We start from the raw sequence: 22,385 nt of genomic DNA, 5'->3' as shown, positions 1-22,385 counted from the left end.
ATCATCTTCAAACCCAAATGCTGGACCTCTCCCCTGGTATCCCTTAGCGCCCCAGATTCTACCTGGCCCAAACCACGCGCCAGCCTCCACCAAAACACAGACATACAGAAGTTCAGTTATTCAACAGAGATTTAATGATCCCCTACTATATGTCAGACAGGTAATAGAAATATTTAGCAGTTTTTAAAAATTCCCAGTCTCCTGGGGTTTACATTTTAGTGGGGAAGAGACAGACAAGGTACATAAAATACATCAGAAGTCAGACGGTGACAAGTGCTATAAAGAAAAATAGAGCAGGATAAGAAGGACAGAGAATGGTGGACGAGAGTTGCAATTTTATAGGGGGCAGACTAGAAAGTGATGGCTGAGCAAAGACCTAAAGGAGGTCAAGGATTAAGCCATGCAGACTTCTGGGTGAAGAGTTTTTCAGACAGAGGGAACAAGGGCAAAGGCCCTGAGGTAGAAGTGTGCCTTGTTTGTTCAGTGAACCAAAAGGCCAGTGTAGCTGGAATGGAATGAACGAGGGGGAGGAAAGAGAGGTCACAGGAGGCCAGATCACATACAGCCCTGTAGACCATTGGCTTCTACTCTGAGTGAAATGGAAAGTGTTGGAGGGTTTGGCCAGAGAAGAGATATGAGATTTACATACTGTGACAGTGTTCCTCAACCCTGGCCACAAGTTCGAATCATCTGGGGTGCTGTAAAAATACCTCTAGCTGGGCCCCACTTCATAGCAATTACATTAGAATATCTGGGGTGAGGTGCAGACATAGGAACTTTTTGAGAATTCCCCAGCAGATTTTAAATTGCAGCTAAGGCCGAGGGTGACAGTGTTAGAAGGATTTCTCTCTGTCTCTCTCTCAGGCTGCTTTGTCCGGAGTAGGCTGTAGGTAGGCAAGGGCAGAGGGAAGTTCTTTCAGAAAGCTAGATGAGATTTGCAGGTGGCGTGGACCAGCTGCCAGAGTGGTAGCAATGGAGGTGGTGAGAAATGGTCAGTTTCCAGTTATGTATTTGAGCCAACAGGACTTGATGATGGCTTGGATATAGAATGTGAGGAAAAGGGAAGTCAAAGTTGACTCAGGCTTGGCCCAGGAGACCCTTCACTCTTACTGCTTTGTCATTTCCTGCCTGCCCACTCCATCCTGAGCTCCAGGCACTCCAGTTCTCCTCGACTTGTTACCAGTATAATCTTGTCCGTTTTTCTGGTGAACTATGCATGCTGAAAACCCAGCAAATGCGCCAAAGTCTTACCAGTCTCCTAAGGCAAACAAGCCCACCTCAGTATCTACTTGTAACACTGAACACATTGTATCAAATTATTTTTTAAAGGGTCTGTCTCCACTGCTGAAATCTGAGTTTCTCGGTATGTACAAGAAGGAAAAAGCTCAGCTTTGGGAACTGGACAGAAGAGAGTTTCAATCACAGCTTCCCCAGGTCCTGGCTGTATGACACAGAAGTTGCTTCACCTCTCTTAGCTTCACTTTCCACTGACTTGCAGGACTGTTGAGAAGACTGGACACAATGTGCAGCAATAACAGGGACCAATTACCACGTGGTCCTTATTTATCTTGGTTTTCCAAGAGTCTGACCCACAGGGAGGATCAAAGCAAAGGTATTAGGGATATATTACATGGACGGTGGCCATGCCAAATGTCAGGGTTTCCTCCAGCTGGAGGTTCCCTGTGCTCCAGATGCTGCCTGAGATGAAGGGTGGATGGAAATGCAGCAAGGGCACTGCACTGGGAAGTAGGAGCCTGGGGGTCCAGTGTCGGCTCTGCCACTGGCACTCTGGACCACTCTGGAGGTCCCCCTGAGGCCTTATTTTACTCTATTTTATTTTATTTTGGCCGCACCGTGCGGCTCATAGGACCTTAGTTCCCCAACCAGGGATTGAACCCAGGCCCACAGCAGTGAACTCGCAGAGCCCTAACCACTGGACTGCCAGGGAATTTCCCTCTTTATTTAATTTTTTTAAATTTACTTATTTGGCTGCACTGGGTCTTGGTTGTGGCACGCGGGACCTTCATCCCAGCATGTAGGATCTTTTTTTTTCGTTGTGGCCTGTGGGCTCTTTAGTTGTGGCATGTGGGGTCTAGTTCCCTGACCAGGGATCAAACCCGGGCCCCCTGCACTGGGAGCGTGGAGTCTTAGCCACTGAACCACCAGGGAAATCCCTCCCCTCATCTTTAAAATGAAGAGATATTGTGATCCTCTACTAATACACCTCAAGTGTATGCCTCCTCCCTGGATATAAATGCTTCAGTGGCTCCCCATTGCCCTCAGAAGGGTCCAACCTCTCAGCACAAGGCATTCCACCATTTGGCCCCGTCTGTCCTCATCTTTCACTACTGATCCTCTCATGATCTTCAAGCCAGCCACCAGCAATTCTTTCTGGTCTTGATGGCACAGGGCTCTCTTGCCTCCAAGGCTCTTGCCTTGGTCTGGAACACGCCGCTCTCCCTCATCACTTCACTCCTGCAGGTCTCCACTGAACACTGTACACTGCAGCTGCTACAGGGTCTGGAGCTTAGCCAGGACTAGGGTCGGAGATAAATTCTGGATTTAGAAATATGCAGATTGTAATTAAAGCTATGGGGCCAAATGAAATTACCTAGAAATCGTCTCACTCAGCTAAACGGTCTGCACTTTTTTGAATGCACACCGTCAGAAAAATTAAGTATGTACCCCCCAGTATACTATACAGATATGCACGTTTATAAAATATACACAAAAATAGAAATTTTAAAAGGTGAAATTAAAATATGTATACCTATGAGTTCAATTTTTTTTTAATTAAAATTTGGAAACCATTGATTTAAATTGGGTATAGACAAGAAGCCGGCAGAGGAGCCACAGAGATAGGGAAGAGCAGGAGAGTGGTGTCAGAGAAGGAACAGGATGTGTTCGAGGACAGTGTGGCCAACTGTGTCAGATGCTGCAGAGGCTGAGGAAGGTGAGACTGAAAATCATCCACTGGGTCTGGCAACCAAGAGGTCATAGTGATTCATGGGATCCTTCCAAGGGCATCTATGGGGAAGAGATGGGATAGAAGACTGACCAGAGTGGGCTGCAGAGTAAACTTGAGGCCAGATCTCTCTCCTGAGCTCAGACACCTCCCTGAGCTCCCCAACTACCTGCTTGGTGCCTCCACTTGGATGTCTCCCAGGCATTTCAGAAGCAACATGTCCAAAACTGACCTCCTGATCTGCCTCCCTCTAACCTGCCCCACCCTTCATTATTTCTCATCTAAGTAACAGCACCTCCATCCAACCCGGTGCGTAAACCAGAAATCTCCCTCTCATTCACCCCTTCTGAATTGAACATTTTTACCACCTCTTCCACCCTCGGCCAAGCCACCGTCACCATCTCACACCTGGACCTCTTTAGTGGCCTCCTGGCTGGTTTCCCTGTTGCCATCCTTGCTGTCCTCTGATTGGTTCTCCAGATCTTTTAAACACATAAATCAGATCCTAGCACTCTCTCACTTTAAACCTTTCAGTGACTTAACCGTTGCGCTGCAAATAAATTCTGAGCGCCTCACCACACCACACGTCAGCCACGCTGCTTTTGCTCTTTCTCCAACCCGCCCAGTTCTCTCCTGCCTCAGGGATTTCAAACTGCTCCATCTCGGCCTGTTTGCCAGGTATTCTTTCTGCCAAAAACACACGTGCCCTCCACGCTGCGCATGCTTAGTTCCAGCTTCAACAGGACCTCCTCTGCGAGGCCTTCCCATCTAAAGGGGCACACCCTCCACTGCCCCACTGTTCCAGCCCCCCTGTTCTTTTCTTTCAAGCACATAGCATACCTCACAGTGATATATTTGTGTTTAGTTGTTTAAGGTCTGTTTCCTATACCAGATGGGAAACCCCACGAGGGAAACATGGTGTCTGTTTCGTGCATGGTTCAATTTCCTTGTAACATGTGTCTGTCTGACACGTGACCAACACTTGACGAGCACTGGTTTAATAAAAATTGCCCACTAAATACCCTCCAGTTCTCTGCTATAGGTGCTACTCCAGCCCACCTTGCCACCTTTTCTCATTCCTCTCCTGCCTAAGTCAGAAACTCATCCCACACCGAGGACTCAGGTGGCCCCATACCCCTCCCCTCCCACCTCTGTCTTTGTTCACTGTTTCAGCCACACAACAGAGCTCTTTTAAGAATCATCTCAAGCACTGTGAAGCATTTTCTGACCCCCAATACATGATGTTCTGTCCCTGCTTTGAACCCCAAAGTATTTTTTGTAACTAATGACACCTCATCCCGCCTTGCCTTAACCCTGACTTCTAGAGTAAGGGGCTACTCAAAAAACCATCTACCCGGATACCAAGGGGGAAAGGGGTGGGGTGGGAGGAATTGGGAGACTGGGATGGACACATATACATTATTGATACTATGTATAAAATAGACAACTGATGGGAACATACTGTAGAGCACAGGGAACCCTACCTAATGCACTGTGGTAACCTAAATGGGAGGGAAGTCCAAACGGGAGGGGATCTCTGTATGTGTATAGCTGATTCATTTTGTTGTGCAGTGGAGGCTAACACAACATTGTAAAGCAACCATACTCCAATAAAAAATTAAAAAGGAAAGAAAACCCACTACCCTACAGAAATCTAGTATTAATGCTAGTGAGCATCAGAACCACAAGATGAGCTTATTAGAATACAGATTGCCAGGCCCTGAAGAGGGCTTTGGCAAGAATCTGCATTATTTCAAGCATTCTTTATGACTCTAATGTCCACCAGTTTAAGAACCTCATAACAAGTTAACTTGAAGTGAACCCTGACTCTCCACCCAGGCCCAAGTCTCGCTGATTCGGTCTTAGGAAAGGGAAGGAGTTCAAAGGTTGACAATCCCTACCCTTCCTCCTTTAAGAGGTTAAGATGAACAAAGACTCCAAAGTTCTTTATTTGCCTTTCTCTTTTAATCCCCTCCCTGCTCCACTTCTAAAAGGAAGTACCCAGAAATTAAACACAAGGAAGCTCAAAGAGCCAAGGCAAGCCAGCCCAAGAGTAGCAGGCTCCCTCCCACAGGGGCCAAAGTCTGGACGCTGGGGTCTCCACTCAGAGCCTGGTAGTAAAACGTGGTGCAGAATAAGGTAGTTCCAGAAGCTAGCAGTAACCCGGCCTGAAGGAGATACAAGGCAGAATGCAGGCCAGTAAGAACCGGGCAGGCTAGAGGGAGTGGGTGGGGCTTGGTCAGGGTTAGGGGTGGGAGGAATTACCCAGAGGGGCTTTCTGCACAGGGGCACCCCTAACAGGGCCAGGCTGTGTAAGAAGTGGTGTTTGTTGGTCTTGTCAAAGAGCTGCAAGAAAAGGAGAAATGGGGGGACTTCCTAAGCAACGAAGGATCCCGGGGGGACACAACGGACAAGAGTTCGTCCTCCAACCCCACCTCTCAAGTCCCAGCTTGCCCCTCCGTCAGGCGCCCAGGCCTCAAGAGTTGCATACCTTACCGCTACAAAGGCCCGCGCCCTGTCCCTCCCCTACTTCCCTCAGGGACCCCAGACTTTTTGCCCTCATAGGCCCCGAAGCCGAGGACCCCAGGGCAGTTACTTCACCTCCTTCCCGTAGGCATCCGGAAACTGGGCTCCTGTGGAAAGGAGAAGCAAAGGTTACCAGTCCTAGCGCCAACCTCGACCGCCCCCACTCCCAGGGGGACCCAGGTGGACGCAGGCGAGAAAGGGCGCCCCCAGTAGGCTTCTAATTGGTGGAAACACGCATTGGGCAGTTCTGGTAACCAACTGGGCCGGGCTGAGGGACTTTAAAAGGTTTAGGGCTCCGCGGGTCGTCTGGTCGATGGGAGGGCCGACACTTCCCATAGACTCCGCCTCTGCACCAGACCCTAAAGATCGCCCCCAACACAATCCCAGCTCCATCCCCAGCCTCCTGACCGTGCGCCCCGTAGGAGGCCAAGCCTAAGGCCCCAGCTCCAGACAAGGCGCCCAGGCGGCGGAAAGCAGCCCCCGAACCAGCCATGGCAGTGGACGGTCACGCGCCGGACGAACACCGCCTGGGCCACCCAAGAGGCCAGCCAATCCCGATCTCCCATGCAAATAAAGTCCACATGTGCCCAATCCGGTCCGTGTTCATTTCAGCGTCCAGGTCCTCACCCGGGTACTTGGGCCTTTGTAAAACCTCTGTTGAGTGGCGAAGACTTCTGGCGGGCGGAGAAACCAGAACCAATTAGGAGCGGAGGAGCGGAGCAGTGGAGGCGGGGTTGGGGGGGCGGGACTAGAGGATTTGCGTCACGGATTGGCCCACTTTCCAAGTTGGTAGCCTCTTTTAACACCTCGCCCCCCCCACCTCCGGCCAATTTCCAAAGATCCCGGTCCCCTTGCAAAGTTCCGCCCCTTTCCCCACAAGCTCCTCCTTTTCAGCTTTAAACCAGACCCACTCCCAAAAAGAGGCGGCCTCACGGATAGCCAAGCCCCACCCACCACCGTTAAACCCTGCCCACTACCCAAATGGCCCCTCCTCCAGAACCGAAGGCTCCGCCTTCATACGATGTCCCGCCCCTTAGAGTTCACCCCCTCCTTCCTTCCCCACCCCCCGCACTAACTGCGAGAACCCGGAGGTGGGAGATAACGGTGTGTGTGGGGGGTGTCTCCACCCTGCCCTGCTGGCCTGCTTCGTCCATCCGTCGGTCTGTCCACTCCCGTTCCCTTCCACCTTCTCCAATCCCCCCCACACTCTGGAGGGCGGGCGGGCAGGCGGGTGCGAGCGAGGGGTGTGCGCCGCTCTCTCGGCAGGGGGCGGGGGAGGCGGCCGCGCGGTGACGCGCGGGGCTGCTGCGGCTGCTCAGCCGGCGGATCATCACTCTCTGGCTGGGATGGACGCGGGGCGGGCGGGCCCTGGCGCGCGGGGCCAGGAGTCCGGGCCTCCCGGCTGCTGAGCGTTGCCCGAAGCCTACCCCTTACCTCCGCTTTCCCTCCTAGAATCTGTGCCGACCCCCGCCCCGGGGCTCCAGACTCGGCTCCCGCCCTCCTCTGACTCCCCGGACCTCCCCCTCCCGCCCGCCCTCGGGATCGACTAGATCCCTCCCCCTCCCTGAGGATTCCGGCTGGATCCCTGCCCCTGCACCGCGGATCCTGCGCTCCCGGGTTTTGGCCCCCTGGGGATTGCCGTGGACTCCTCCTCCCGTACCCGATCCCTCAGGATCCTCCGCCTGTACCGCCTTTCGGTCCCTCGAAGCCAGCCCACGGAGCCAGTGGATTCCCAATCCAGCCCTGTCCCGTTGCCTCCTCCTCCCTCCGCCGTCCCCACTGCGGGGTTCCCTGTTCTTGGGCTCCTCCTGACCCCATCCCCTACCTCTCCTTTCCCCGGGGATCGACTGGATCCCGGCCCCGCCCCCGGGGGCTGGGGCGATCTCCCTCCCCCGCCGGGTGAGGCGCTGCGGGCGGGGGCTGGGCCTGCGGGGCCGCGGGGGCTCAGAGGCCGCCGCCCCCCTCCCGAAGCCCGTCCGCCCCCTACTCAGAGCCCTGGATGGAGGCACCACGGCCCCAGGGCTGAGCCAGGTAGGAGCTAAGCCGGGCCGGGTGGAGGGGGCTGCGTGGCGGTCCATTGGGGTCTCCCCCTCCCCATCTCTCTCCCTGCGCCTGGTTTCCCCCAGCTTGCTCTGTCTGCGTGTCTCCGCCTAGGGATGCTCTCGCCGTGTCTCTGCGTCTCGGTCTCTTTGTCTCTGCCTCTCTCCAGCCCATGAATGATCCTTTGAATGGGCCCACAGACCCCGTGTGTTCCCATCTCCCCCTCCCCCTCCTTCTCCCCTTCCCGGCCAAGCCATTTTCCCCACTGCAGGAAGAAGGGGGGGAGCTATGGCCTGAGCCCCCGTCCCTCAACTCTCTCTGACCGGGGGAGTCAGGCCTGGGCAGGAATGGAGCGAACAAGGCAGAGGGATGGGGGGGGGCAAGATGTGGCAGACAGAGATGAGGAGAGCAGGGGAGAGAAAATGGGGGAGACAGAAATAGGGAAAGAGAGAGAGAAATAGAAGGGGCTTGAGAGAGAAATTTGGGGAAGGGATTTGAAGGAGACAGAAAAATGAGAAACACCAAAGAGGGAGGTGTAGAAGAGAGAGAGATGAAAGAAGACTGAGGGGCGAGAGACTGAAGGCAAGAGCTGGAGCAAGCTGGAAGAGGCCGTGGAAAGATGCTCTGAGGGAGCGCTATGGAGAGGAGAGAGATGGGGGGGAGGGCTCCAGTGGGAGGGAAGAAGGGAGAGAAGCTGGCAGGGAGGAGGCCAGGGGCCCAAAGTACCTTAAGGGAGGGGGGTGACAGAGGCAGACCTTGTTCGCGGGAGGCGGAGGGGGCGGGTGGGGGAGGGGCGGCAAGGCCATGGAAGCAGAGTCCAGCCTGGCATAGGCAGAGGAGAACCTGGAGGAGCCAGCCCCAAGCCCCCTCCAGGTGGTGGGGGAACAGGAGCTTAAGAGGGCCTGAAGAAAGGGAGGGCATGACTGGGTGTGTGTGGTAAGGATTCCTGTGTCCTCATCTCTGGAATAAATTGACACCTGCAGAGAGCCAGCCGCGGGCTGGTGCCTGGCTCTGAAAACCCCGCGTCAGCAAACAGCTCTGGCGGCGGGGGGGGGGTGGGGGACGGGGGGGCTTGCTGAGATGACCCTGGTGTCTGCCCCTTCAGTCCGATCTGTTCCCTTGTCCTGCTCCTGCTGCCCTGAGCACCCAGGCATCAAGGCAGCAACTGTGGGGGCTGGCAAGGGGAAGGGGAGGTGAATAGCTGGGATGGGATGAGAAGAAGCCAAGGTTTGTCCCCAGGGCATGGGTCAAAATGCCATGCATAGAAGAAGAGGTGTCTGGGGTTCAAGGCTGTTCAAGACTGTGGGAGGGGAGCCATTGGTGGGTGCATCTGATTCTCCTTAAAGCCACCTCAGCAACCCTTCTTCCCAGCCAGAGGCCTGGTCACTAGGGCTAGTTCTGACTGGCCAACAAGGGGCAAGAGGCAGCTCTTTTAGGGTTCTCTAGGCCCCTAGTCTCCAGCTCCCCTCAACACATATACTTCTCCCTCTATGCGAAGGCTGGGGGAAACTCTAGCATTCTGACTCATGTCTCTGCTCTCCTCCTCATGCCCTGAATGGACCCCATAACCAACCCAGACCCTTCCCGTCTTCCTCCAGACCCCCACCCCCACCCCCACTCCAGGGTTAAAGCTGCAGCCCGTTGCCGAGGTAGCATTGCGGGGCAGCATCCTGTCGCCCGGCAACCGGCTGCAGAATCACGCACCTGTCCCCGGATTTGCCCCTCCAATATCCCCTCCCCATCCCCTCCCTGCCTCAAGGCACCTTAACTTCTGAGGGGAGAAATGGAGAGGCCCTGGGGTGCAGGGGTCTCCCCCACTACACAAATCCTTCTAGAATGAGATGTTGAAGGGAGGGTAAGGTGCTGGGCTTGTGCAGTCCCAAGAAAGACCCAAGTCTGGCCTGGGGTGGGAGTTCAGTGCCATGAAATTACAGCTCAGGAGTGATTAACACGTATAAACAAACCCACCACTTCCTGCTAATTAATGACTTGGTATTTTTATTTTCTCTTCCTTGTCTGTCTCATCCCTCCCAGGGAGGTGGGAACTGGGACTCCTGAGTCCCTGAGGAGAACATGCCTGGGAGGGATAAACAGCTGGAAGGGGAAGTACTGGGTCTGGGGAGCTGACCCTCCTTCCCCTCTGATGGTCCTAGATGTTTAACACATCTGGACCTCACCCCAGCCTCAGACTTTTCTATCTGGGTCCCTGCTGAGGGGAGGGGGTGGCTGGGGTGGGGGGGAGGTGTCAAGGGGCCAGAGGATGGAAGAAGGGGGACAACTTGGTCTGAATTCCGAGTCACTAACCACCTGTCTCTTCTGTTTCCCCATTCCTGTCTGTCTGCCCCGTCCAATTTCCCTTCCCTTCTTGCACCTCTTCTCTGTATTTTTCTGTCCGTCCGTCTGTCTGTCCCTCCTCCCCGCAGGTTGGGCCTGCCTTCACCTTCTCCCACTTCCTTCCCCTTCCCCACCCCTCGCCCCCTCCATGGAGAGGAACAGACCCCTTCTCTGTCCCGTCTAACCCAGGTCCCTCCCCACCCCCCTCCTCCCTCCCTTTCCCCCGCCCCCTCCTCCCTCCTGGGGCGAGGGGGGCCTCCCTCCCTCTCCCCCCCCTTCTCTCTCTCTCCGAGGGGGGGGGTCCCGGGGAGGGAGGGGGGGTCCCCCGATCAGCATGTGGCTCCTGGCGCTGTGTCTGGTGGGGCTGGCGGGGGCTCAGCGGGGGGGAGGGGGTCCCGGCGGCGGCGCCCCGGGCGGCCCGGGCCTGGGTCTTGGCAGCCTCGGGGAGGAGCGCTTCCCAGTGGTGAACACGGCCTACGGGCGAGTGCGCGGCGTGCGGCGCGAGCTCAACAACGAGATCCTGGGCCCGGTCGTGCAGTTCCTGGGCGTGCCCTACGCCACGCCCCCCCTGGGCGCCCGCCGCTTCCAGCCGCCTGAGGCCCCCGCCTCGTGGCCCGGCGTGCGCAACGCCACCACCCTGCCGCCCGCCTGCCCGCAGAACCTGCACGGGGCGCTGCCCGCCATCATGCTACCCGTGTGGTTCACCGACAACCTGGAGGCGGCCGCCACCTACGTGCAGAACCAGAGCGAGGACTGCCTGTACCTCAACCTCTACGTGCCCACCGAGGACGGTAAGGGCGCGGGCACCTGGCCGGGCCCCCGGTGGACACAGCCCACAGACATCCATGCACACCCTCAGGCGCCGGCAGGCCCCGGGCCGGGAGCTGGGCCTTCGCCGGGGCCGTGAGGGGCAGTGCGTCCCGGCGGGCTCTGCGTGCCCTCCCAGGGTGGTACGGGTCCCTGCCAGGCAGTCCCAGGAACGAATCCCACAGTCAGCCCAGAAGCTCTTTGTGCGCCCAGAGAGCCGATGGCGAGGGCAGCAGGACTAGGCTGGGCCTACCCACCCGCTGCCCACAGAGGCACACACAGAGGGGACACTGAGGGCGATCAGGTGGTGGAGGCATCCATCGTCAGCTGTCTAGACAGCCACTCCGGCTCTGACCCATCTCCTGCGCCCAGGCCTGGGCTTGTCCCCAGCCACTACCCCCTTGAGCTCCACCTCCACCTCAAGGACAGCAAAGACTCCTTCTCCCCAGGCCAGCATGGGCAGACGTCCTTCTGTCCCATGCAGGGTCCCTCACCTGAGCTGAGTGCCTCTTCCCCAGGATGCTCTGTCCCCTGATCGCTATACACTCCCGAAGGATCAGGGAAGCTCCTTGCCAAGGGCCCCTCCACTCACAGCACAGCCCTCCCATCCCCAACAGAACACCTTCCCCGGGGCTCCAACCTGGCTCTTCTTGACAATGAACTCTCTAGTTCACTGCGGCAGTGCTCTAGTCCCCAGCAGCAGTTTCCCACCGGACAGTTCCCCCCAGCCAGCCTCCAGCACATCGAGCCCAACCAGTGTCAGTACTTTCCAGCAGCCCATGGCAGAGGGTAATCAGCAGGCCTGCAGCCACCCCGACAGACCATCCTCACAAAGAGCCCCCACGTTATCCTTCCTACTCCCCGTGTCACCACTCCAAAACACCCGACACACACAGAGACCATCCACTCTGATAACACCCGCCACAGGCCATTTTCCAACAACTTTACATATAGGCTTGGTACCCAGGAACCCCACTGTACACCCTACACACCCAACACCCACACATCATGAACTCAAGTCCCACTACAAGACCAGGAATTTCAAATACTCAACACTCAGGTCAGGTACCCAACCGACCGGCACACTGACCTTGTGCTCTAGAATCCCACATATCAAAATTCCCAGCACCTTCACACAGCACGGACGCCAACACTTCTCTGGAATTGTGTACCCTGTCACCCATATAGACTTGTGCTCCCCAGTATCTCTGGGTATAGATCATGTGCCCTAGTAACACCCATACGCAGACCTTTACCCCAGTAACCCTGCAGCTGGACCACGTGCTCCAACAGGCTACTCACACCACAGTCCCCTATGTTCTCAACACCTCTCAGACATTGCTTACCCCAACTCCTGCCTAGAGGTCATCAGTATCATACCTCAGGCTGTGACAGCACAGGTGGCAACCCTACACCCTACTCACAGACCAAGTACTCCAACACCTCGCTCCCTGCACCCAGAGGACATGCCAATCACAGGACACCTCATGCGCCTCAACACCATCACTACCCCTCCCCGTATAAGCCACGCCTCCTAGCCACCCATACACACAATGCACGGAAGTTTCTCCTCCAATCCTGTTCAGATTCCAAGCACTCTGATAGACCACTTACCCTAATACATTCCACACATCCTCCCCAATATCCCAGCACCCTCTGCCTCAGAGCCGTCCACTCTACCTTCCCTTGCCCTCTCATGGACCACCTACCCCAGTGCCCTCCTACCAGTGAATTATTCACCCTAGTGCCTCCAATAGGCCACCCATCTCAATGCTCTCCACTCGTGGACTCTCCACCCACATCTTCAGGTAGAAAGCTGTCCCGCCTGCAAAGCCCCTCTCAGTGGGCTATTGTCTCGTCACCCCTCATGTGAAACATTCACCCAGCACTTCCCACTAATGGACTGTCCACCCCAACACCTCCATACAAATTGCCCACCCTGCCCCCACCCCACCCATGCCCACACCTTCTGTATTTTTAACCATCACTTATTGCAGACCTGCTTGGGGCCTGACACATTCAGGTGATCTCACTAAATCACACCCGCTCTGAGAGGAAGACGTTGACTCAGGCGCGCACACACACACACACACACACACACACTCATACACACACAGCCGCACACATCATATTCTCACACGCACACACGCCCTGCTGACTTCATCCCCATCCCTATCCTGTCAGAGAAGAACAGGCCCTGATCCTAATGGGTCCCCTTGGGGCCATCACCACCAGTTGGGAGAAGCCTTGCAGAGGCTGGCCTCAGCCTTACTGACCCATCCCTCCTCATGCTGGTCCCCAGGCCACTGAGGAGAAATTGATCAGCCTGGGGGAACCCCTCAGGTCTCTGGGTTCCAGCTCTCCCTTGACTAATCTCCCAATCTGAAAGAAGCCTAGAGCCAAACTCTGAGCCCAGTCTGAGGCCTTTCCTTGACGGGGCACACCTTGCGCCTCCCCGCACCTCCTGGCACCTTATGTGTCGGGCTGGCTCAGGGCACTGTGTTTCCTATTCCCTATTTGTGGACTGAACCCCCAATTGGGGAGGGGGGCTTTTGGCATTAGAGCAGGGGTTGGTGGGGGGCTGGCGCCCCTGGTGGGGAGTTCACCATCTGTGGGGGAGGAGAGCAGGCCTGGGTAAGGGATGAGGGTGGGGAGGGGGGTCAGAGGGAAGAGGTGGAGTGGAGGGCAAGACCTGATGACCCCTTTCCCTGCTTCACCCCACAGTAGGGAGATGGGGTGAGAAGTCAGGCTTGTGAGTGCGGATGGAAGAGAAATGCTGGCTGGTGAGAGGCTGGGAGGTGGGCAGGCATCCCTCACTGACCTCCCCCGCGCTGGCCAGTGGAGAGCTGAGGGCTTCCAGGGGCTGTGAGCTGTGGGGACGGGCTGCCCCAACCCCATCCTACCCTCTGCCCTCCAGATGGGTCCAGAGGGAAGCAGAGTCCTTTCTGCTGGAACCCCTCCTCTCTACAGCCTAGGGGAGTGGGCAGGTGCTTGGCTGGTCCTGAAGAGGGCCTGTGTGAGTGGTGGCGCCCCTCCCCGGGCGGGACACAGCTGGCCTTGGGCTCCCAGGCTCCCTGGTTGGCTTCCCCTCCCCTCCCACCCACCCCACCTCTAACACCGTTTCATTTCCAGCAATTAGCAAACACTTGGACAAGCCAAATCCTTTCCAGCCAAATCAATATGTCTTAAGACAGGCCTCAGCCCACTCAGGCACCCCACCCCCCCAAAACCAGCCTTTTCTTTGGGGCATGACTTTTTCCGGGGAGGGGAACAAAATTTGGGTTGTAGAAACGTTTTTCTCTTTTCTTGGTTTCTTTTTCTTGAAAACAAATTTTGCTTTTTTCGGCTTATTTTTTCTGCCCCTCACCCTCCCCTTTTCTGCTTTCTCTCCTCCCCTCCCCATCCACCACCTCCCCTCGACCCCCATCTTTCCCCACAAAATTGTCCTTTTTTCTCTGTTTTGTGTTCCCGGTCTTAGGTCCGCTCACAAAAAAACGTGACGAGGCGACGCTCAATCCGCCAGACACAGGTAGATTTAAAAATCCCGCTGCTGCATGTGGTTGCTGATAAGAGGACGCTCTCGGCCCTGCCCCTAACTAATGCCCTCACAGCCCTCAAGGCCCCTCAGTCGTTTTCCCAACTAAAAATGAAAAAGAAAAGAAAAGAAAAATTTGTAATAATTGGAAAAAAGAATTATGAAAACTTCAAACGAAATTTGAACAATGTTGGACCCACTAGAAAACCGGCAAGAAAAGCTTAAACATGGCGAAAATAAAGTGCAAAAAGAAATTGGAATGTCAGAAAAAAAACAAAAACCAAAAAACACCAAAGAATTGGATAAAATGTTTAGTTTGACAGACATTTGGACTGTTTTGAAACTTGTGAAATATAACATTTGAAAAAACAATTTTAATTTGGAGCAAAATAACATTTGAAAAAAACAAATTTAAGTTGGCAAATTGATGACACAATCGAAACAACAGAAACCTGCTACAGTTTCCAAAAAAAAGCCTGTCCGATGCAGAAAACGCACATTTGAAGCAAATTAAAGAATTTGGACATTTTTGAAAACAGGGCCCAATATCTTGAAGTTTCACCACAAAATTTTGAAAAAGTGCAAAGAACTTTTTTCTTTTTTTCTTTTTTTCTTTTTTTCCAAAAACGGATCTTTTTTGGTTTCTTGGTTTTTTGGGTTTTTTTTCTTTTCTTGTTGAATCTGCCCCGAGAGCTTCTTGTTTTTTGGTTGTTGTTTTTTTCTTTCTTTCTTCTTTCTTGATCCTGTTTTTTGTTGTTGGTTTTGAATTCTTGTCGCCCCAGCCCCCCTTCCTGCTCCTCCCCTTTCTGACTCCCCCTCCCCCCTCGCTGGGAGTGGAGGTGCTGGGTGGGGAGGAGCAGGGAGGAGTGAGGACATTTAGGACAGGACCTCCGAGGGAAGGAGACCAGCCTGAACTGTTGGAAGGCCACTGGAGGTTCAGGAACAAAGGGAAGAATAGGATTGGGGGAGGACACAGAGAGGGCACTGCCCACCTAGGAGCTCCTGGCCAAAGTCAGGTGGAAGGAGGTGTCATAGAAGGTCCTAAGAGACAGGAGGCAGGAAGCTGTCTGTGGGGGGATGGAGGGGAGTGTCTCAGTGACCTGTTGGTTGACCTTCTGCCAGGAGGGAAGTTCCTAGCGGCATGAGGGAGGCGGGCAGAGGCACTGGGGACCAGCTGTGCTGGCGTCACCCCAGGCCTGGATCTTATTTGCCCGAGTGCCCAGGCTGGTCAGAGATTGCAGGTGTCAAGAAAGAGGAGGGCCTGGAGGCCAGGGGTGACGCCAGCACAGGCACTGTGGCTGCATCGTGGAGGAGCTGCAGGGGCAGGGACCCCGGCAAGCCCTCTCAGACTCCCACCCTCTTCCAGAATTAGTTACCCCGCAGTCCGGTCTGTAGTGCCTCAAGGGGCCTTCTACATATGGGAGTGATCATGGGATCCTTTGGGGACATGGCAAGAGAAGGATCCAGAGCTCGGGACTTAGGCCAGTTTGGGGGGTCCGAGACTAGAGCTGCACCCTGGCTTCATTAGGCAGGCTCTTTCCCACCCTGCCGCCTCCTGCCACAGTAATTAGGCTGGGGGTTGCCATGGTAACTGGCGAGGTGACCTAGAAAGGAATTAGGGCGGGGAGGAGACCAAGCCCCCAGGGACCCTAGGGCCTGGCACCCCCTCACCCACAGACCAGGCTACCATGTGGAGCTGAGGCCCACGGCCTGAGTCGAAGGAAACGCCAGGACCCTCCCAGGATCTCTAGCTCCAGTGGCAGCCTTGGGAGCTCGCTCTTCCTAGGAGCAGGAAGGAGATTTGCTGTGTGTGTGTGGGGAGGGGTTCCCCTGGGTCCAGCAGATGCCCTGAGGAGGGCCAGCCCCCAGCCCTGCCTCTGCTAGGCTTCTTGGAAGGTCTGCCAGGCATGGGGAGAAGTGCTGTAAGGCACACCGGCAGGAGGTGGGGAGGGATCTTCTGCCAGGGCTAGCTGGGGAGGGAGGGAGGGGAATCCGGTCTTGCCCCCCAGGGATGGGAGTGACATGTCCCCTGAGCTCAGGGCTGGAACTCAGCAGGCCTGGGAGCTGGGCGGTGCTGCTTCTGGTCTGACTGTGTCTTTGTCCCCCACCCCACCCCCCGGCCCACCTACCCGCCCCCTCCCCACACAGATATCCGGGACTCCGGGAAGAAGCCGGTGATGCTGTTTCTGCATGGCGGCTCCTACATGGAGGGCACCGGGAACATGTTCGATGGCTCTGTCCTGGCCGCCTACGGCAACGTCATTGTAGCCACACTCAACTACCGGCTTGGGGTGCTCGGTGAGGGTGGGCAGCCAACTCTAGGGGCTGGAGTCTGGGAGGAGGGCCTGCCGGCAGGGTTCCTCTAAACCCAACAGAAGCAGAATGGCTTCTGGGCTGGACTGAGCTGCCCAGAAAGAGGGCAAGAGTGCTGTGACATCCCCAGGAAGCCCTCTTTCTTCCTCTACCCCCAGGTTTTCTCAGCACTGGGGACCAGGCTGCCAAAGGCAACTATGGGCTCCTGGACCAGATCCAGGCCCTGCGCTGGCTCAGTGAGAACATTGCCCACTTTGGGGGCGACCCCGAGCGCATCACCATCTTCGGATCTGGAGCAGGGGCCTCCTGTGTCAACCTTCTGATCCTCTCCCACCATTCGGAAGGTACCAGCCACCTCCTCAGCCTGTCCCTCTTGTCCCCTTTCTCACACCCCTGACCCCACCAGGTCCCCCTTCTCCTCCCTCAGGCTGTTACAGCCCAGCCTAAAGCCTGCCTGTCCCACCAGGGCTGTTCCAGAAGGCCATCGCCCAGAGTGGCACTGCCATCTCTAGCTGGTCTGTCAACTACCAGCCGCTCAAGTACACGCGGCTGCTGGCGGCCAAGGTGGGCTGTGACCGGGAGGACAGCGCCGAGGCCGTGGAGTGTCTGCGCCGGAAGCCTTCTCGGGAGTTGGTGGACCAGGACGTGCAGCCCGCCCGGTATGGGGGTGGGAGAGTGCCAGGTCCAGGCCTCCATTCTCCTTGCTGGTTCCAAGGAGGTTGAGGGTGAGAGGTGCCCGCAGGCCATAGGCCACAGGCATTCCATTTAGCCAGGAGAGGTGGGCTTCAAGGCCCTCCCGGGGCCCTGCCTTCTCCCAGAAGCCTTCCCTAAGCGGAGGTGCCTAAACAGAGCCAGTGTGCACGAGGCTCCATGAAGTGCTTGAGGGAGGACTTCCCGAGAGGCCAAGTACCCTGAAGGGCTCAGAAGGTTTTAACTAGGGGAGAGGGGTCTTCTGAGCAGAGAACTCAGCAGGCTGTGAGCTGAGAGGAGGCCGGTGAACAGGTGATGCGACCTTGACCCCTTCTCCCCAGCTACCATATCGCCTTTGGGCCCGTGGTGGACGGTGACGTAGTCCCCGATGACCCTGAGATCCTCATGCAGCAGGGAGAATTCCTCAACTATGACATGCTCATCGGTGTCAACCAGGGAGAGGGCCTCAAGTTCGTGGAGGACTCGGCGGAGAGCGAGGACGGCGTGTCCGCCAGCGCCTTCGACTTCACCGTCTCCAACTTTGTGGACAACCTGTATGGCTACCCGGAGGGCAAGGATGTGCTGCGGGAGACCATCAAGTTTATGTACACAGACTGGGCCGACAGGGACAATGGCGAGATGCGGCGCAAGACCCTGCTGGCGCTCTTTACCGACCACCAGTGGGTGGCACCGGCTGTGGCCACCGCCAAGTTGCACGCTGACTACCAGTCCCCTGTCTACTTTTACACCTTCTACCACCACTGCCAGGCTGAGGGCCGGCCCGAGTGGGCAGATGCAGCGCACGGGGACGAGCTACCCTACGTCTTTGGTGTGCCCATGGTGGGCGCCACCGACCTCTTCCCTTGCAACTTCTCCAAGAATGATGTCATGCTTAGCGCCGTGGTCATGACCTACTGGACCAACTTCGCCAAGACCGGGTGAGGGCCAGAGGGGCTGGGTCAGGCATCTCTGCGGGTCAGGGCACACACCCCCTCCATCCTCAGCCCCTTCTCTCCCTCTCCTTCACACGGCCATCATTCCTCCATCAAGGCACTCTTGCCTTCTCGACTCAGACACCTGCCGGACAGCTCTTCTGTGTGTGTTGAAGACTCAGAAGAGTTGGACAGAGAGGTCCCTGTCTTTTCTGGCGGGCGGGCTCACTTGGTGCCTTTGGCTCCGTGTCTGTCTCTCCTTCCCTCCCTTGCCCACCCAGCTCTCTCCTTCTCCTCCCAGAGCTCGGCCCGCTGTCTGAGTGCTCCCATCTGTGTATCTGAGTGTGTGTGAGGGTTTGTGTCTGTCTGTCTATTGCTGTCTCTGCCTCTCTCTCTTGAAATCTATTGATATCTCTGCTTGCTTTGATCTGGTTACTCTGTACTCGCTGGTTTCCCCCTGGCTGTCTCTCATGTCCTTTTGTGTCTCTGTTTCCATATGTCTCTATCTCATTCAGTCTCAGACTCTGCCTCTGTCACTGGTGGTCTGTCTCTGCCCTCTCTGCCCCTCTGTCCTCATCTCAGACTGTCTCTGGCAGTCTGGCTTCATCCCTATTTGTCTGTCCGTCCGTCTCTGGCAGTTTCTCTGTCTCTTCGTGTCCGTCTCTGTCTCTCTTCCCGTCTCCCCAGCTCTCTGCATCTCTGTCCATCTCTCTCCCCATTCCTCCCATAGCACGCCCCCACCCCCGCCTTTCATGGGAGCCTAACCCTTACTCCTCCTTTCCCTGCCCCCCTGTGTCCACAGCGACCCCAACCAGCCGGTGCCACAGGACACCAAGTTTATCCACACCAAGCCCAACCGCTTCGAGGAGGTGGTGTGGAGCAAGTTCAACAGCAAGGAGAAGCAGTACCTGCACATCGGCTTGAAGCCGCGCGTGCGCGACAACTACCGCGCCAACAAGGTGGCCTTCTGGCTGGAGCTCGTGCCGCACCTGCACAGCCTGCACACGGAGCTCTTCACCACCACCACGCGCCTCCCTCCCTACGCCACGCGCTGGCCGCCGCGCCCGCCCCCTGGTGCCCCCGGCACTCGCCGCCCGCCGCCTCCGGCCACCCTGCCGCCCGAGCCCGAGCCCGAGACGGGCCCCCGGGCCTACGACCGCTTCCCCGGGGACTCCCGAGACTACTCCACGGAGCTCAGCGTCACCGTGGCCGTGGGCGCCTCCCTCCTCTTCCTCAACATCCTTGCCTTCGCCGCCCTCTACTACAAGCGGGACCGGCGGCAGGAGCTGCGGTGCAGGCGGCTCAGCCCCCCCGGCGGCTCGGGCTCCGGCGTGCCCGGCGGGGGCCCCCTGCTCCCTGCGGCCGGCCGTGAGCTGCCACCCGAGGAGGAGCTGGTGTCGCTGCAGCTGAAGCGGGGCGGGGGCGTCGGGGCGGACCCTGCGGAGGCCCTGCGCCCCGCCTGCCCGCCCGACTACACCCTGGCCCTGCGCCGGGCGCCGGACGATGTGCCTCTCTTGGCCCCCGGGGCCCTGACCCTGCTGCCCAGCGGCCTGGGGCCACCCCCTCCCCCGCCACCCCCCTCCCTCCATCCCTTTGGGCCCTTCCCCCCGCCTCCCCCCACCGCTACCAGCCACAACAACACGCTCCCCCATCCCCACTCCACCACTCGGGTATAGGGGGCGGCTCGGGGAGGCCCCCCTCCCCGGCCCTCCCGGCCCGCTCAGAAGGCAGGGAGGAGGACTTGGCGACAGGCTTTTGTCGTGTGGAGCTGTCACACGTCGAGGAGCTTTAGGTGGACATGGGTTTCCTCGCCGGGATGTGTGCGCTTCTCCCGCGCGGAGTGGCCCGTTCTCTTCTCCGGACTTGGGCCTTTGAACAACTGGGGGGGTGTTTTTTCCCCTCCGTCGTCTGGACACCCGTCTTCGGTGTGTGGAGACGTGGAAGTATTTTCCCACGTGGAGGTGTGCTTTCTCACGAGGGGGTGTGTTTTCCCATGTGCAGGGTGAGGTTTTTTTTTGCCGCCCTGGACACATGTTGGCTCCCTCAAAGAATTTCTGTGGGGATTTGTGCCCCAGAATCCTGTTCCCTCATGCCTTCTCCCACCTCCTCCCTCCTCCCACCCCCTGGAGACCCTGGAAGTGGTGTGTTCACAAACAGCGACCCTTGGCCACCGGACGACGCAGGGTGGTGCCTGGGAAGCAGCGAGGAAATCACAGCCCCCCTGCCCTGCCCCCAGCCCTCCTGCCCCAGCGAAGCATGTGTATCCCCCGTGGCACAAGTGAGGTGAAGCATGGTCTCCCCCGGGCAGGCCTCGCCTTCCACAGATGACAGACACACATTCCCTGCCGCGGGGAAGGGAGGAGATCCTGCGTCCCCTGGGTCCAGGATGCATTTCTGAGTGGAAACATGTTCTTGCATGTGGATGTACGTTTTCCCATGCAGACGGCCCCTTTCTCTCCAGCACTTCCCTGCATCTTAGGGCCTCAGGCCCAGCACTTAACTTCTCACAAGGGAGACTTGTGAGAAGGACAAGTGAAAGGACTTCAAACTGACAGAAGCTGAGGGGGAGGGAGAAACCCTGAGGAGATGAACAGACCCTAAGCTCTGCCCTTCCTTCCCCTAGAGTTCGGGGGGTGGGGGGCTGCGTGGCACCTGCCACCCGCAGAGGCCGTGCATGTTTGACCAAAGCCCTCACCGCGGTCTGAGGGCAGCCCTTCTTCCCTCAGTCCTCAGACCATCTCTCATCTGTGCCAAACTGGTGAGGTGGGTTTGAGGGGCGAAGACCCCCCAAAACGTGCCAAGGATTCCTCAGCCCTGGACCCGGGCAGGTAGGATACAGGAGAGGGGGAGATGGCAGCTAAAGGGGTCCTGCCTGCGTCCCTCTTCTCGCCATGTCTCATCCCTCCCTCTCTGCCCGTTTTCCCTCCCCCCTTCGCCGTCCCCCTCTGAAGACATCCCCTTCCTGGTCTCAAGCCATCTTCTCCCCTTAGCTGCCCACCCCCTCCTTTGACCTGCCCCCTCTCCCCCAGGGCTGAAGGAAAGGAGCAGTGGGGGGGGAGGGGAGGAGAGCAGGGGAGAAAGGCTTCCCCGGACAGGTTGGGGGAGAGAACGGGGTCAGCTGTACTGAGGAACAGATGGAGGGGGCAGTGGGGGACGGCACTTGGGCAGACACCAGCAGGAAGAATTTGATTTGAAAGGATGTGTGTAAGGTGACTGCCCAAAGAGAAACGGTTTGGGCCTCTGGGGAAAGGAACAATGTCGGGAAGGGTTTCAAGGGACACCAGCCGAGAAGGAGCCAATCCTCGTCTGCTGGCATTTTGTGGGTTCATTGGTGCCAAATTTGAATAGGGGGTGGAGTGCTGTCTTCCACTGACCCCCAAATCCCTGGTCTTGGCTCCCCAGAACTCTGCCTCCTGACTGTCCCTTCTGCCCCCACCTCCACCCATGGAAACTTAGTTCTTTTCCCACCCCTTCCCCTGCCTGGTCTAGCTCCTTTCCAAACAGCCCTGCCTTCTAAATGCTAGGGACCTGGGCCCTGAACCCTGTAGACAGATGCCCCCCAAACTGGGGCATGGGAGGGGGGCTGAGGGATCCCATGATTCAGCCACGGACTCCAATGCCCAGCCCCTGTCCCCAGAACAATTCCTTGACAATCCCATGTCCCCACCCCAACCCTTCGCGGCTCTGTACACATTTTTAAACCTGGCAAAAGATGAAGAGAATATTGTAAATATAAAAGTTTAACTGTTGGTTTTGCCTGCTGTTGTGTTGGGAGGTAGGGGTGGGGCTCTAAAGAAACAAACCTTGGAGAAGTGACTCTGCCAGTGAGGGAGAAGGAGGGGGTCCGAGCCCACAGCCCTTTCCAGTGAACAGCTCTGAGGTCAGAGAGAAAGGGGGAGTGGGTGCTGGGGTGAGGTGGTCATTGGTAATGGGGTTGTTCGGGGAGTTAAGATCAGGACCAGTGTCTGTGCAGAGGTCAGAGCCTGGCGTAGAGGACCAGGCAGGGGCTGATGGGGACAGACACCAAACAGGCCAGAGGGCCTATGGGCTGGTGCAGGTGGCTGGCTACAGGAGAGACACGCAAGGTGAAGGGTTTGGCCTCTGCTAAGCCCTGGCCCAGGCTGGAGGGTCAAACACAGGCCCAGGACTCTCCCTCTTGGCACATTTTGAGGGAGAGCCCCACATCACTGTGACCTGCTTACCCCCAGGAGCCTCTGGGACAGGAAAGCGGCCGGTGGTACTG

At 57.1% G+C, this 22,385-nt stretch overlaps 2 protein-coding genes across 3 annotated transcripts; one reads left to right on the top strand and one right to left on the bottom strand.

Moving 5' to 3' along the window:
- Positions 1–4,908: 4,908 nt before the first annotated feature.
- LOC111185840 (transmembrane protein 256) lies at positions 4,909–6,057 on the bottom strand. The gene is made up of 4 exons (XM_022595814.3): positions 5,900–6,057; positions 5,567–5,598; positions 5,231–5,311; positions 4,909–5,133 (listed from the first exon to the last, which is right to left on the bottom strand). Exons 1-4 carry the CDS (start codon positions 5,982–5,984, stop codon positions 4,990–4,992), a joined length of 342 nt encoding a protein of 113 aa, XP_022451522.1. The 5' UTR covers positions 5,985–6,057; the 3' UTR covers positions 4,909–4,989.
- Positions 6,058–6,773: 716 nt separating this feature from the next.
- On the top strand, positions 6,774–22,370 carry LOC111185929 (neuroligin-2). Of its 2 annotated transcripts, none has more exons than XM_089900451.1 (8): positions 6,774–7,522; positions 9,955–10,656; positions 14,151–14,201; positions 16,356–16,505; positions 16,679–16,864; positions 16,987–17,179; positions 17,552–18,148; positions 18,945–22,370. In XM_089900451.1, the coding sequence occupies exons 2-8, from the start codon at positions 10,200–10,202 to the stop codon at positions 19,816–19,818; spliced, it is 2,508 nt and encodes an 835-aa protein (XP_089756577.1). In that variant the 5' UTR covers positions 6,774–7,522; positions 9,955–10,199; the 3' UTR covers positions 19,819–22,370. The 2 variants fall into 2 exon arrangements, with proteins under 2 accessions (XP_089756577.1, XP_089756578.1); XM_089900452.1 differs by lacking the exon at positions 6,774–7,522 and adding an exon at positions 13,397–13,455 and having other exon boundaries at positions 10,597–10,656; positions 18,945–21,911.
- The last annotated feature ends 15 nt before the right edge of the window (positions 22,371–22,385 follow it).

The sequence above is a fragment of the Delphinapterus leucas genome, chromosome 19, assembly GCF_059928025.1.
Source record: "Delphinapterus leucas isolate spDelLeu-1000000601 "Yukka" chromosome 19, BTC_Dleu_Yukka2, whole genome shotgun sequence".
Taxonomy (NCBI): Eukaryota; Metazoa; Chordata; class Mammalia; order Artiodactyla; family Monodontidae; genus Delphinapterus; species Delphinapterus leucas.
The sequence above is the reverse complement of the archived record's forward strand: the minus strand, read 5'-3'. Positions and strand labels throughout refer to the sequence as shown.

Excerpts from the sequence above, each read along its gene's own strand:
- LOC111185929 (XM_089900451.1), top strand. The coding sequence starts at position 10,200 with ATGTGGCTCCTGGCGCTGTGTCTGGTGGGGCTGGCGGGGGCTCAGCGG. Across the intron at positions 10,657-14,150 it reads CTACGTGCCCACCGAGGACG|GTCCGCTCACAAAAAAACGT; the intron begins GTAAGGGCGCGG and ends TCCCGGTCTTAG. Across the intron at positions 18,149-18,944 it reads ACCAACTTCGCCAAGACCGG|CGACCCCAACCAGCCGGTGC; the intron begins GTGAGGGCCAGA and ends CTGTGTCCACAG.
- LOC111185840 (XM_022595814.3), bottom strand. The coding sequence starts at position 5,984 with ATGGCTGGTTCGGGGGCTGCTTTCCGCCGCCTGGGCGCCTTGTCTGGA. Across the intron at positions 5,312-5,566 it reads CGGATGCCTACGGGAAGGAG|CTCTTTGACAAGACCAACAA; the intron begins GTGAAGTAACTG and ends CTTTTCTTGCAG. Across the intron at positions 5,134-5,230 it reads TGTGCAGAAAGCCCCTCTGG|GCCGGGTTACTGCTAGCTTC; the intron begins GTAATTCCTCCC and ends TATCTCCTTCAG.